Raw genomic sequence first — 14,683 nt, 5'->3', positions numbered from 1 at the left:
AGATGTGTATAAATATATATTATTATAATAATATAATAATAAATGAAAATCTGAAAGCACTCGTTAAAAAAGCGATGAGGTTAGTTTGTCTCCGACAAATGGGCCACCTCCACCTTAATTTTACTATTGCTGGAGTGAGGTGATCCAAATAATTTTTTCCTCACAAATTTTTACAGAGACTTCGCGTCGGCATGGTCAGATCAGGTATCTATGTCCGCTGGGATAGGGCCCAGTTGGTTACCAGCACTGACTCCGCCGCGCCTACTTAAAAATAGTAAACGAGGGCAAGCGATTCTTGAAGCTTTAGGAGCTTCCGTTTCTTTATATTAATCCGGTTGAAATGGCACACCTGTAAATATAACAGTATCAAAATTGTTGAAGTGTCTGAACCACTTTTGGCCTACTCATAATCCTAGATGTAATGATTATAATGGAAAATTTATAAGTGTGCTTCTTTTGAATATTATTTATATATAGTTATTTAGGTCCAGGAGTTAATGCTTGCAAAATGCCAACATATTCACTAGGCCTTTTAAATTTACAATCGTTTGACCAGACAAACAAGCCTACTTTCATGATGGATGGATGGATTTATTCGATGTAAACACACCAAGGATAACCCACGAAAGTCTGAAGAAGACTTATTTTCAGCGGGGTCCTTTCGGTAGTGATTTGGCAGTACACCGGGAGACAAACCCCTATTTTTTTCCAAATAGTGTACTGCATTCTTGAACGTGCACACGGGCCATAATGCACACGGGACCAACGGCTTAAACGTCTCATCCGAAAGACGGTGCGCTGTTGTAACTTGCATTTCAGCCCTAGCTGGAACACAAGGAGAGCGATGGGAATACAACCGGGACCTAGAGATAGCCAATGTTCAGCGCACACACAGTGGCTACCACCAGTTTAGCCGACTGAGCTAAGCTGCTCTCGATGATGCTCTACACTAAGTCTCGTTAGCGTTGTTTTGGTGCTAATACAAATTGCCTCTGTTTTGGTCATAAAGAAAAACCTTGCCACTTGACAGGACCCTTGGGGTTGAAAGGCAAGCATCTTCCCTTCAAACCGCAACTCCACTTCACTCATTTCTATCGGGGTAGGGGCCTGGGCTACAAAGGGGTCTAGATCCACCCCCAACAATTTGAAGAAAGCATTCTCTAATTTCCTGTATTTTGCTTAACTTCTAAATAATTACAGATAAAGAATCAATATGATGCTTACTGTATTCGTATTGTTTGTTGCTTTGAAATTAATTTCATGTAAGTATAAAATCTCTTTTTTTTAAATCAATCTACAGATAAATTGTGTTTGATTATACAACAGAAACTTGTATATTAAGTAATTATGGTTACTGGTAACTACTCATAAAGGCATTGAAAGGCTTACTGTACTGAATGCATTAATAATAGCAGATCTAGGAATTTGAAATAGAGGGAGAGACTTTCATTGATGGAGAGTCTGGACCACATCAGCCCCACCATGGTTGAGGCTGATGGCCGGAAATGGCATACTCGAACTTAAATTTGATTAATATTTCCTTTCTTTTCCCTTTTTTTAATAATTTCGAAAATTTAGGGGGGAGGGGATGGGTCGGTCATTGGTGCAGGACTATAGATGAAAACCAGGCTTAAGATAAATTCTGTTTTTTGTTGCAATACGCTAGGCGCCTGTCCCGAATCATGGCACCGATTTGAAGATAATTGCTATCATTTCAAGTATGATATTGAAGGAGCGAGCTGGGACGAAGCCCGACGATACTGCAAATACCAAGGGGCAGATATTCCAGTTATTAGCTCAGTTAGAGAAAACATCCATGTTTTCAATTACATGTAAGTATAACCATAAACCTTTAAGATGGAATTTAATTGGAGGTCCAAAACGGCGCATTAAAATGATAGTCATACAACAACCGAAAAAACTTTACCCACTGAAACAGGAAAATACCTTCACATGCCTACACTACACAACAATGATTTAGCTCTATCCATAGCCTAATTAGGTTTGAGAAGGTTCAAACTTTGGCCTATAAAACTGATTGATTTTTTTGCACTAGGTCATCGTTTGCAAGAGCACAGCACCCAACGGATATTTTGCCATCCGCATGGCTTGGGTACCAAAATACAGGTGACGGTTGGAAATGGATTGAAGCCGCAGAAACAAGCATTTTCGAAAGTGACTATTTTTTAATTTTCCATCAAGAATCCACATTTAGATATACTGTAGTACCTTGTAATGTGCCGATGTTTTAGACATTTATCTAAATTATCTGAAAAATTATTTTGGTTTGGCCTATAAATTGAGCCATCAAATGCCAAATATTATTTTGTTTAATGGGGAGGTGGAGAATTGAACTTTCTTTGAAGTAATAAGCAGAACTTACATAATAATGGAGAAATGTGGAAATAAATACTTAATTACTTGAAATACAAATCCGTGTTTAGTAGCCATATTTTAATTATGGACTTTCCTACACATCTTAGTCTGGACAGCTACTGTGAAAATACTTAATAAAAAGTGACTATAACTGATTTTTTTTTAGAAATAAAAAGTACCTTAAAATAAATATATTTGTTGATTTCAAGTAAAAATAGGCAATTTTTTTTATTGTAATTTCTACTAAAGGTGTAGAACGCGAGCGTTTTAAAATCAGTCTACTTCCTATGATTCATGCATCACTATGTAATTGAAGTTTTGCACATTTAATTCTAATCACAGTGAGACTGATTTTCACCATGTTTTGTGTTTTTAAGAGTTCCAGTATAAAATAAACGATCCAGCGGATGACGAACCTAGCACAATTTGGTTCTTTGAGGAAAAAGTGGTCTCGAATTAGAGTGGTCTCGAATTGGAGTGGTCTTGGAATTAGAAGGGTGTGGAATTGGAGCTGTCTCTTATACACATCTCAGTTTGAATTCGATAACAATTTATCGTGTATACGATAAAAAAATATTTTTAGAAATAAAATCAAATGACGTAATAATCATGGGAAAACGATAAAATCGTAGTAGTAAAAACGATGTTATTGTCTTCCCGTGATTTTTACGTCATTGGATTTGATATGTGAAATTTTTTTTATCGTATACACGATAAATCGTTATCGAATCGTGCTAGTGTGAAAACTCTTATTTCTTTTATTATCCATATGAAAAATTTCTCTTCAGCTTTTTACATTGGTCGTTATTATCATAGTGTAAACAGGCCTTAACACTGTTAAATTATATATAAATCATCAAAGAAATGTAAATACAGTATTCGAATAAATGACATAATAGTACATCTTACTTGTAGCACAGCTCTCAACGAATGTTGTCCTATAAATAAATAAATACATTGTGTAATAAAATTGATTGTTACGATATGTGAAATATTTTTATCGTATACACGATAAATCGTTATCGAATCGTGCTAGTGTAAAAACTCTTATTTCTTTTATTATCCATATGAACAATTGCTCTTTAGCTTTTTACGTTGATCGTTACTATCATACTAGTGTAAATAGGCCTTAGCACTGTTGAATTATATATAAATCATTAAAGAAATGTAAATACAGTGTTATAATAAAGGACATAACAGTAGTACAACGGCGGCGGAAGCGGGGGTGGGGGCACGGGGCCATTGTCCCCTCCACTTTTTCTACTGGGGGAGCCTGGCCCCTATTTTTGAAAGTGTTTCCAGCACCAATGAAAAACATCTTACGAACGCTGCAATGTCATTATTATTATTATCATAATAATAATAATAATATTATTATTATTATTAATATTTTAATTATTATTATTATTATTTTTTTAGAGACCTTGTTTATTTGCGCCTTATAAATTGACCTATTATTATTATAAAATATAAATTTTTTTTCACTTTCTAACAAACATTACAAGTTCCCTTTTTGAGTTGATCAACCAAATGTTGATTGACGTCTATCGCCTGCCTTCGTGAATTCTGTATTTAGGCAAAGTGGTGGATGTAGGCACTCTTTATGGAGAAACGCTCTAGTTCTCTTTATGCTAATCATGAAGATGTAAGTGTAACTGATTGGCTTAAAGTAAACCTTCAAACTAGCATAATATAACCATATTTGAACTAAATCTAATTTAACGATACTTAATTAGGCATTTTCTTAAATAAAGTTCTCTGAAGGTTAACTACAGAATTTACAATACACTGTAGTTAATGTGTTATAGGTTGTAAAAACTCAATTGAATAAAAAAAAATCGAATAGAAAAATCTTTCGCTTGACATTAGGAATTAGTCATTTGTTAAACAAAATGATAGGCTATGTCATGTGTTACATTGAACAGTGTCAGATTCAAGGGTGAGCCCAGTCAGCACGGGCCCACAACCTCAAAACAAAAAACAAAACAAAATGAAGAAAACAGAAAAAATTGTATTCAACTTTTAATCTGAGAGTGCCATTTCCGACCACTTAGTGTCATAATCATAATTTGTTTCTTATCCTAACCCCAACCGTTATTGGGCTGAGGTGGATGGACATTCTATTCGCACAAGACCCTCCACGGGTCCCCTCTATTTCGACTTTCTGGATCCGCCACAGTTGGAGTATCATGTCCGGGCTACTATAGAAGGGTATTTTTTTATCCATCGGGGAAAAGTGAAGTTCCGTCGGGGAAAACCCATATCAAAGATACCCCTCATGATAAATAGTTCATTGCGATCGTGAAAGCAATCTCGACTTCGACTTTGTTCGGAAATCAGCGGTGGATTCAAGGGGGTGGGTGGTAGCCCTAAATTGTACATTTTTTTTTTATGGAGATAGACATAAAGAAAATTATGTTCAAATTTTAAGACTGAGAGTTCAATTTCCGGCCATCTAGAGGTGACATCACAAATTTTCTTTCTCAGCTCCAACCATGTTGGGGCTGAAATTGTATGGATCCCCTATTTGCGAAAGTACCCAGTGGCCCGGGCCCTCCGCCCCTAAATTGTTTAATTTTTAAGATAAAAGAATGGAGATATAAAAAAAAATATAAATTGTATAAAACATAAATTTTATGTCTGCAATTTTCTTACCTCAGCCCCAACCATCGTGAAGCTGAGGTAGTATAGATCCTCCATCTGTCAAAGTACCCACCTGGGCCTTCTCTATTTCGAATTCCTGGATCCGCCACTGGAAATTACAACAATTATGAAGTCATATTACAGTAGCTTGATGCCTATAAAATACCTAATAAAATTCACCAAACATATCCACACCCTAATCCGGACAGTCACCAAAATGTAATCATTTCTTCATTGGGTTATATCTAACACTCCCTATTATTTTCAATTATGTCTTTGCAGCCGTTTTTGAGATATTTTGAACACAAGAAAAAAACTGAAACAGCAAAGCGTTACACACACCTACATACACAAACATCACGAAACGAAAATATATATCTCAACTGGCGGAGATGATAATAATACAGTTCGCATTCCAACTAGAGACCGCCTTTGGGACCTAAGAATTTGGGGTGGTCCCGGATTTTGTTTCCACTTAAAAGGTTAGCTTTGTGTTAAAAGATTGAAGATTGTTATTTGGTTCTTTGAGGAAAAAGTGGTCTCGAATTAGAGTGGTCTTGGAATTAGAAGGGTGTGGAATTGGAGAGTGCACTGTAATACATATTAATTAGTTTAGGCACACTAACCGATGTTTACACCATTTTGTTTTACCTCCAAAATAGACCCACAAATACGTCTCCAAGAAATTCGACCTCAGCAGCCCCCGACAGACAGGCTTCTTCAGGGAAGACTTGAAATAAAAGTTAATGATGTGTGGGGAACTGTTTGTGATGATTTCTGGAACGATACCTCGAGTCATGTTGCTTGTCATCAGTTGGGGTTCCCTGCCGCTGTACTCTTCCGCACTGCAGGTGAGAGTAATGCAGGGTCAGGCAGAATAGTGCTGGATGACGTCAGGTGTGATGGGAATGAACGGTATCTTACGTTATGTGATCATAAAGATGAGACCGACTGCAGTCACTTAGAAGACATTACTTTGGTTTGTTCAGCAGGTTAGATGATCCCATTTCAATTAATACACTCACACATTTCTAATTTAATATATAGGCCTATATATATATATATATATATAATATATATATATAGGTCTATGTATATAATATATATATATATATATATATATATATATATATGTCTTGGATGTCTTGGATGGCTATGCTCAATCTTTATAAAACTTTAATTGTATTTGTTTTTGATGATGGAGTAAGAGCAGCTTACTGTTTGGGCTTATGCCTATTACTTACTCCTGGCAAGAATATTGTATGTATACTTTTTACTCTGCCGAATAAATATTATTATTATTATAATATATATATATATATTTATTTATTTAGGTCTGTGTAATATCTGTGTTTACAAAAGTTGCCGCAACCGTGATATTTTGTGGTGTGGACCCCCACACCTCACAAAAATAAATCTCCTCAGCTGCGCTACTGAGAGGAGTAAATTTATTTCATACTCTTCATATATGCGGGTACTAGTAATCGATGTACACAACAAAATAAATTACACTCAGTGACGCCCAGCAGAGATTTTTTTATTAACCTGCGTTCAAGCCGTGACGCTTCAAATTGGCCACCGTATAAACCCCATTGGCTTCTACTCACATAGTGGGCTCCTAGTTTATGCGAAACAGCAACAACGTTAAAAAATAATATTGTACTTCTTGAAGTGAAGCAAACTAATACATTTTTGTTATTTTTCCATAATTTAAATAATATTTTACAGATCCAGTCGCAGGAATTAGTGTACCGAAATGGCAGACAGAACCAATCACGTAAGTTTAGTAATTTATTGTTTGTTATTGTCTTCCCAGCATGATAGCCATTCGTCACACATGTGGACCATAGTTTACCAATAACTTTATGATTTGTGGTGTTACAACTTGCCAATGCTGTAATATACATTTTGTATTTTATTTTCATTAAAAAACATATATTTGCTTAAAAATTAGAAGTAACGAATAAAATATTGAAATGTATTGTTCAAGTTTATTATTTTAACACAGGCAGCATATCTTACAATTAATAACGATTCCTTGGTAATTGCGTTTGTTTATACACTACTTTGGAAATCCATACTTCTGTAGCCATATAAACAAGAGAGTTCTATAGTGGTGTTACCATAATGATTTATCGCTACACAGATATGTTGACCACTTGACCAGTACAACTTAAAGTTTAGTTGCAGTTACACAATTTCTCTGTGTGACTAGTACAATATTTGGATATTAGTACATGACTGGTAAATATTACTCCTGGGTCACTGGAGAGTTAAAATTCTAGAATTCATAATGTATTTTTGTTCTATTATGATTCTTAACAGGTGTAACGATTGGCGTGCTGTTTGTGCTGGTAACTGCTATTCAGGATGTGGATCACCAAGCCTAATAGAAGCAGTTGGAACAGGCAGAAACAATTTCAAAGTTACAATCATCGCCCTCAACTTAAACCATCATCGACAATTTCAACTTGATGGTTTCAATTTGAATTTAATGACAATATATGCTCAAAATGTCATTATAGATAATGGACTTACTTTGACCTATGACCTAACTGTTGTCACCCGCCGACTAGATTTACACAGTGACCACCTTCTAGATAGAACCCCAGAGACGGATTGCTATGGATTTCAATCTATAGTTGTTAACTCAAATAAATATTATTATTTTGTTAAAAACTACAATGGACACACACTTACTGTTTTTGCAGAACTTTTAAGAGTTGATGCAGAAGAATGTATTAATTTGCAGACAGTTGATAACATTGAGTTCCCGGGTTTTACCTCCCGCTTAATTTCAATGTCTGTCGCGTGTGTAGATATCTTAGCAACAGACTTAACGGACACACAGGTTTGTCTTGATTCTGTCATAGTCGACACGGCTCAGTTTGTGTACAGGCAAAGTGCTTTCTCTGCACATGCTACAATGGCTCATGATGTGGAAACAAAGCTTAACCGACAAAAATCTAGTTCAAAATTTGTGCCAACACTTTCCAGTAACACGTACAAAGATATTCTGAACACATATGATGTCGATCTACAAGAAATTAACGATGATATTGAACGACTTGAAGAAAACGAAGAGAATTTGAATAATAAAATCGAATTTTTAGAGTTAATGGAGCAGAAGGCGAAAGATGTACAAGTTGCACGGCGAGTAGCCTATAATACAGGTGTTTTTGAGTTAGAAGTATCAAAACTAACAATGGATGGTATTCGGAAAAAAGTAGGCGAACTCCAGAAAGACTTAAAAAAAGTCCAAAAAAAGTTCGAAAACGACGTCAAAAAGTACAAACGTAAACAGGCAGCGAAATCAATCTTCGGCTTTTTTAAAGCGATTGCTACTATTGTCGTCGGTGTTGTAACGGGAAACCCAGGCCTTATTGTAGCCGGTGTGGCAAGCACACTGAATCAAGTAATTGACTTGGTTATTCTTATTGAAACAATCAATGGTCTAGAGCAGACTATTGATGACGTCATTGACCACCTGAACGGCCGTTACGATATGACAGCTGAACAATTAGAGTATTCAAAAGAAAACATTGTCAAGGTTGCAGAACTACGTTCTAAAATCACAGAGTGGGAAACTTTGGAAAATGTTGCTGAAGGCCTGCTAGGAGTTGGAACTGTCACAGAATTAGCAAGTGCCGGTGAGTATAGGCGAATAGTGACTGACGTCGCTACCTACGGAAAGGCATTGACTGAAGAAGCTGTCAGAAATGCTGAGCTGCTTCTTGAGAAACTAGAAGAAAAGACATGGCTGGACGTCAGTGCCAAAGAAGTAGAGCGTCTTGGTAACATACTGAAAGATAAAGCGACTCTCCAACAGAACTTTCTTCTCGTGCAATCCGAAATCGAGTACCAGAGCTACCTGCTCAAGTATAATCTGATAAACATTATGCATACATACTGCCAGAGTGTTTTTTATTACCAGTTCCATGACTGTTCAACCAGTATCAAACCATCTCTCACCGATTCCTTGTTGTTACTGCGTCATAAGATTTCCAGGGCCAATCGAGAACATATAACAAACATGGAAGACTTCCAATCTGGTAAGCCACAGACGTTTAACATCCCAATCACTCTCGTTGACCATCCAGACTGTAGACGTGGTTCCAGGCATACTACTTTGAAAAATTGTCCAGTGTGGTACTTCAGACAAAACAAGGAGGTGACGGTTAATTTTAATTATATGAACAGTAATTTATCCTTCACAAATTACGATCGTGTCAGAGTTAAGAGTGTACGGGTTTACCTGGATGGTGCAGTAGGAAAACGTGTCAATATTAAAGTTTATACATCGGGGGTATTCATGGATCGTTTCCAAGGAAACTATTATGATTTCGTCGGCCTGCAGTTTCGACAAGCATTCGAATACAAAAATAAAGACAGTGAGTATGCCTGTCCGTTGTTATTGATGTCAAAATCCATTGATACATGAAGTAGTATACCACTGTTAGTTTGGTGGGTAAAAGAACGCATGAATGATATTTCAATATTACAGACTATTTATGCAAATAAAAAATTAAAAAGCCAGCTCTACCAATTAAATTTACTCTTGTAAAGTTTGCATAGATAACGACAGGCCTACATGTAATGTTCATTAATATATTTAATATATTGGATGGATTAATACATAGATATTGCCATAAGGAATATTGAAAGATAATTAATAGATGAGGAGTTCAACCGATATAAACGAGAAAATGATATGTTAACTGACAAATTGGAGCTAACAAAGAAACAATTTTAGATGCCCGGTTTTTTTTTTTACAAAACTTCAAGGTTTTGGTTCTATAAATAATGTATATATTGTTTTTCTTTCAGAAACAATCACTATTAAAGGAGTTCTTGATGACGATCAACAAACGTATTTCCAGATGACCACGCCATTTACAACTTGGACAATATCTGCAACTTCAAGCAGAAACGCAAATTTAGATGTATCGCGCGTGACTTCAATCAGAATTGAAATGACCGGTAGCGCTATTGGGGCGTAAGGGGAACAGTGAATCAGAGTAGCAGATCCAGGGGTTCCGAAATGGGAACTTCCCCTCCCAGGCAGTGCGCAGCTAAACAAACCAAATGTTAAATTATTTAGAAAAGAGAATGGCCAAAACTTTATTGTAAAAAGTCCCGGAACGCACAAAATATAAAGGGCGTAGGCCCACCCCACAGCCATTTGTTATACGCCCTCGAAACATGGGGTTCCCGATTTCCACTCGCCCGAACCCGCTCCCCACCCTCGTCAAAAAATCATGGTTCCGCCACTGTTAATGTTGAATTTGAATTAATATATTATATATAATATAATAGGCCTATATATTAATTCATTTCAATACAATCCCATAGATATCTACATTACTTTTATACTACCGTTTTTATATCTATATGAATTAAATAAGCTATTATTTTGATAATATCAGCAGAAAATGTATAGGCCTACATGGAAATAGTCCTGCCAACTTTAAAGAAAATGTGCATTGAATCCATAATAGGAACTATTAGGCCCTATATAGCATTAAAAGCAATAACAAGTTTTTTAGTTTAACGTAGATAATATAGCGTACCATTAAGAATTACCGAAAGTAAAATCATTTGGGTTATTCTCTTAAGTTCGTGCTTATTCTTCCAGTTGTTCTTTCTAATCACCACTTATCCTTATAAGTCAATACTTTAACAGTAGGCTTGAAGTGTGCGCTTGACATATTTTTTGGCTACTTTTAACTCATCCACGCTTTCTGTGTTGGCAGTTCACTGAATACTACAATTGTTGACATTTTAGTGAACTTTCTATCAGCTTTCTGTGTTGGCAATTCGCTTGAATAACTTAACTTGGACAGGACTTAGAGCATGGCATCATATTTCGTAAACTTACTTTTATAATAATAATAATAATTATTATTATTATTATTACTATTATTATTATTATTATTATTATTGTTATTATTATTATTGTTATTATTATTATTATTATTATTATTATTAGTATTAGTATTATTATTAAAAATGATAGAAAAACTTCTGTGTTTGCAATTTACTTGATTAACTTAACTAGGACAGGACTTAAAGCATGACATCATATTTCGTAAACTTACTTTTAAAATAATAATTATTATTATTATTATTATTATTGTTAATATTATTATTATTATTATTATTATTATTATTATTAATAATAATAGAAAAACTTCCAGTCACTGGAAGTGTTTTATTATTTTTATCATCATTATCCAGTATAAAAATTGAATCCGCCACTGTGTACACTCATAAATTTGAAAAGGTTAAAACAATGATGAATTTCCGACTTGTGTACAGTCGACTTGGGAGAGACTGACTGGGTAAACAATGATTAAAAATAGAGCTTGTACGTCTCCTCCCCAAAGCAGCAACTCATCATTTTAAACATTTTATTTATTAACTGGTACGTCGTTTTAACGTGAAGTACATTCCTATTCAATTTTAACGACCTCAATCCTTTAAGAGATTGGAAACAGTGTAACCATGGGAGTAGATTCTAGGTTTTAGGTCGACAATGAATGTCTAGCTTTCGTCTTCGTAGCTACGCCTTTGTGTACCTCTTGAACTGAGTCCTTTGTTCAAAAGTATTTTCAACTATGTTTCCAAATGTGCTCTGCCAAAGTCTGTTCTTTTTATAAGTCAGACGCAGTCTTCCGACCCTAAGAAATGTTTTTTTGTTTTTTTTTAGTTTGAGGAGCAGGGGTCTAAACGGTGTATGAAGCTTGCTGAGATAGTTAGAGATTGCGGGTTCGATTCCCACCAGATACTTTCCTTTTTTCGTACAACTATAATAAGAAACTTTCGTTGATTAAAGATCATGTTTCTATATTATTTGAGCACTGTATTAATATCTATTTGATTTATACATTATTTGTGTTTCCAGTGCTAAGCAGCTACTTTATATACACTAATTAGACACTTGTGCCGAACATACCCTGAAAAATAAAATTATCGAAAAAGGACACATTGACAAACGCACACACAACAAAAGACAAAAATGTACAGGGGAACAAAATGATGCAACGATAATATAATATGAAGATATTTAAAGAATAAAATGATAATAAGAATCAATATATTGATAAGAAGTGTTTTTTGGCTTTACGAGAGAAAGTTTTCCTTGAGGATGCCGATGTGATTTAAATGGGGAGTTTATTAAACATTTGATACCGCTATAATGTATAGTATGTTGAAGAATGAAGATTATTATTTACAAATTCGTGTTATATGTATGCAAACAAAAGTTTTTGAAAAAGGAACACGAACGAGCGGAAGGGAGAAGAGAGTTGATTGCTTCAAAAATATTGAAGCAATCATAAGGCCGTATTAGTTTATATACTTAAGCTAAAAAAAAAAGAAGAAAGGAATCACACTTGACATCATTAGACTTGTATGACTGTGATCATGTAAAACATTTATCCGATAAATATGGCAACCAAACAACTTTTGATTTATATCCTTCACTTAGGAAAAAATGCCCAATTAAAATTCGAAAATCCAACTTATATGAAATAAAAAATATTCATTCAAATCTTGATTGTGAACATTTTGACGATTAGGGGCCTATGTCTATTTTTGTAATATAGGAACCGAAAATTAAAGAAAACGTAACAGAACGAAACTACCCAAATTTTATTCACACACTAAATTGTACGGTGCTTGTATTTGGCGATATTGAAGAGAATCTGGAATGTATTTCTCAAAATATTAAATTTAAACTTCATTTCATAATTCCGATACTAGGCTAAGAATTGCATCACGTAATCGCAAAATCTCTGTTCCATTGTAAATGAATCATAATGTATGGTGGTTCCAAACGATAGGAAAGTCACAATGACTACCCCATATACAAGGAGAAAACAATACCCGAACAATTATAGACCAATCTTTAATGATATTTCACAATTTATTCACTCCACCTATATCCGTCACTGCAATCTATCATTATTCGTATCATCATCGAGGGAAGTCTCGACAGTGGAGTTTTCCTCAGTCCACTGTTAAACATATCAGTATAGGCCTATACCCTTCTTTTAAACTCTTCCACCTCTTTCTGTCTGATGTTTATCATCACATAATGTTGTGTTCCGGATTGTAAATTTAGGCTAATGTTTTAAAATTCCGAATGAGTCAATTCAATCACTGGTTTTATTTTTGCATTGATTCCAACCACGGAGATATTATAGTAAAAATGCAAGGCCCATACAAGGGCTGAAAACTAGGTCCTATCGCGATAATGTACAAATCAGGCTGACAAAAACTTATAGGTATAGCGCATGCGCAAAATATGGTATATAAGAAGAGTTATGGATTATCACCTCCATGGGATTATTAATGACATTTTGCCAAAGTTACCTACGAAAAAAAACAATTTGCCTGCGGAATAGATTAACAGAGGGGATTTATTTATGTGAGTAACTCGCGAAACTGGTACTGATTTTCGGGGTTTTTTGGTTGTTTTTTCAGCCTATAGAAGTAACGCATTGTGGTCGTGATATATAAAAACCTCAGTGTATGAGATATGAGCACGTTTCTGCCAGCGGTTTCAGAGGAAATAGGCCCGATAAGTGAAATTACGAGGTGGCGATTAGCAGAATTAATATATAGATGACTCAAGTTACTGCCTGACCGTTTTTATATCTCTAATAAAACCAATTTCTTCTCATTTTAATTACATTTTCCTCTGAATTCGTGAAAATGTTTTCTCATAGACCTATGCTAAATACGTGAAAAATTTCAGGTCACGCACTATGGTTTCTGCAAAATGCGTGTTTCTTTTTGTTACTGTTTATGTTTTTGAAGTGGAAGAAAAGGGAGAAAAATGCGTGTTTCAACTAAAATCAATTTGAAATACGGGTACCAACACTTTGGTCATTTAAAGGGAAAGAAACTGAAACAGGCCATATTATATATTTAGCTTTTGTGTTGATAAAAATTATCATCTCTGAAACGTATATATATCTACATTTCTGTCAGTAGGGTAGCTCTCACAGTGAAAACATTGCACATCCGAGGACCCCAATGACGCCACCCCTGATGCAGACTAAAGTTAAGCGAGTCCAAGCTGAAATTATTGGGCCGCAAAATTCACCGGTAAAGCCGTTATATTAGAGAAAGGAGAGTTTGGCTGACAAAAAATATGTCAATAACATATTGATCAGGCTTTCATGCATGATTAGATTATGATCTGTTTTACTGTAGATTTCCATCCATCACAATGATATCGTCGTTTGAGTGACAATTTTTACAACCAAGCATAAGGTCCTAGGCATATATAAATGATTATTAACAAATTATAATGTGTGGTTTTCCTACAGGTAAATACTATCAATCAATCAATCAATCATATTTTATTGTCATTGTTCAGGAGAACATAAAAATTTGTTTTGCTCTGGGGTAAAAACACATTCCAAAAGGCAGAACAAACACAAACAAAGAAACAAAGTGCAAAAGTATGAAACATTTACCTACAATTTAGAGCCCTAATTGCTCTAAGAAAGAAACTATTCCTGAATCTACCCTTAGTGGCTTTCAATGAACGAAAACGTCGACCACTGCGCATCAATTGGAATAGGTTTGAGGCAGGATGAGTTTGGTCGCCCATAATAGCCTCTGCCTTTTTAAGAAGCCGATCATGGAAAAT

General features: G+C 35.1%; 2 protein-coding genes across 2 annotated transcripts; both read left to right on the top strand.

The window, feature by feature from the left end:
• The first annotated feature begins 1,127 nt into the window (after nt 1-1,127).
• LOC117122159 (C-type lectin domain family 10 member A-like) lies at nt 1,128-2,836 on the top strand. Its single transcript, XM_033267667.1, has 4 exons — nt 1,128-1,262; nt 1,667-1,832; nt 2,057-2,175; nt 2,754-2,836. The coding sequence occupies exons 1-4, from the start codon at nt 1,214-1,216 to the stop codon at nt 2,834-2,836; spliced, it is 417 nt and encodes a 138-aa protein (XP_033123558.1). The 5' UTR covers nt 1,128-1,213.
• Nucleotides 2,837-5,647: 2,811 nt separating this feature from the next.
• On the top strand, nt 5,648-11,876 carry LOC117122158. Its single transcript, XM_033267666.1, has 4 exons — nt 5,648-6,011; nt 6,748-6,796; nt 7,345-9,410; nt 9,847-11,876. The coding sequence occupies exons 1-4, from the start codon at nt 5,648-5,650 to the stop codon at nt 10,017-10,019; spliced, it is 2,652 nt and encodes an 883-aa protein (XP_033123557.1). The 3' UTR covers nt 10,020-11,876.
• Nucleotides 11,877-14,683: the final 2,807 nt, after the last annotated feature.

Source organism: Anneissia japonica, unplaced genomic scaffold, assembly GCF_011630105.1.
Source record: "Anneissia japonica isolate Jap-2015-1 unplaced genomic scaffold, ASM1163010v1 scaffold288265_len830512_cov201, whole genome shotgun sequence".
Taxonomy (NCBI): domain Eukaryota; kingdom Metazoa; phylum Echinodermata; class Crinoidea; order Comatulida; family Comatulidae; genus Anneissia; species Anneissia japonica.
The sequence above is the reverse complement of the archived record's forward strand: the minus strand, read 5'-3'. Positions and strand labels throughout refer to the sequence as shown.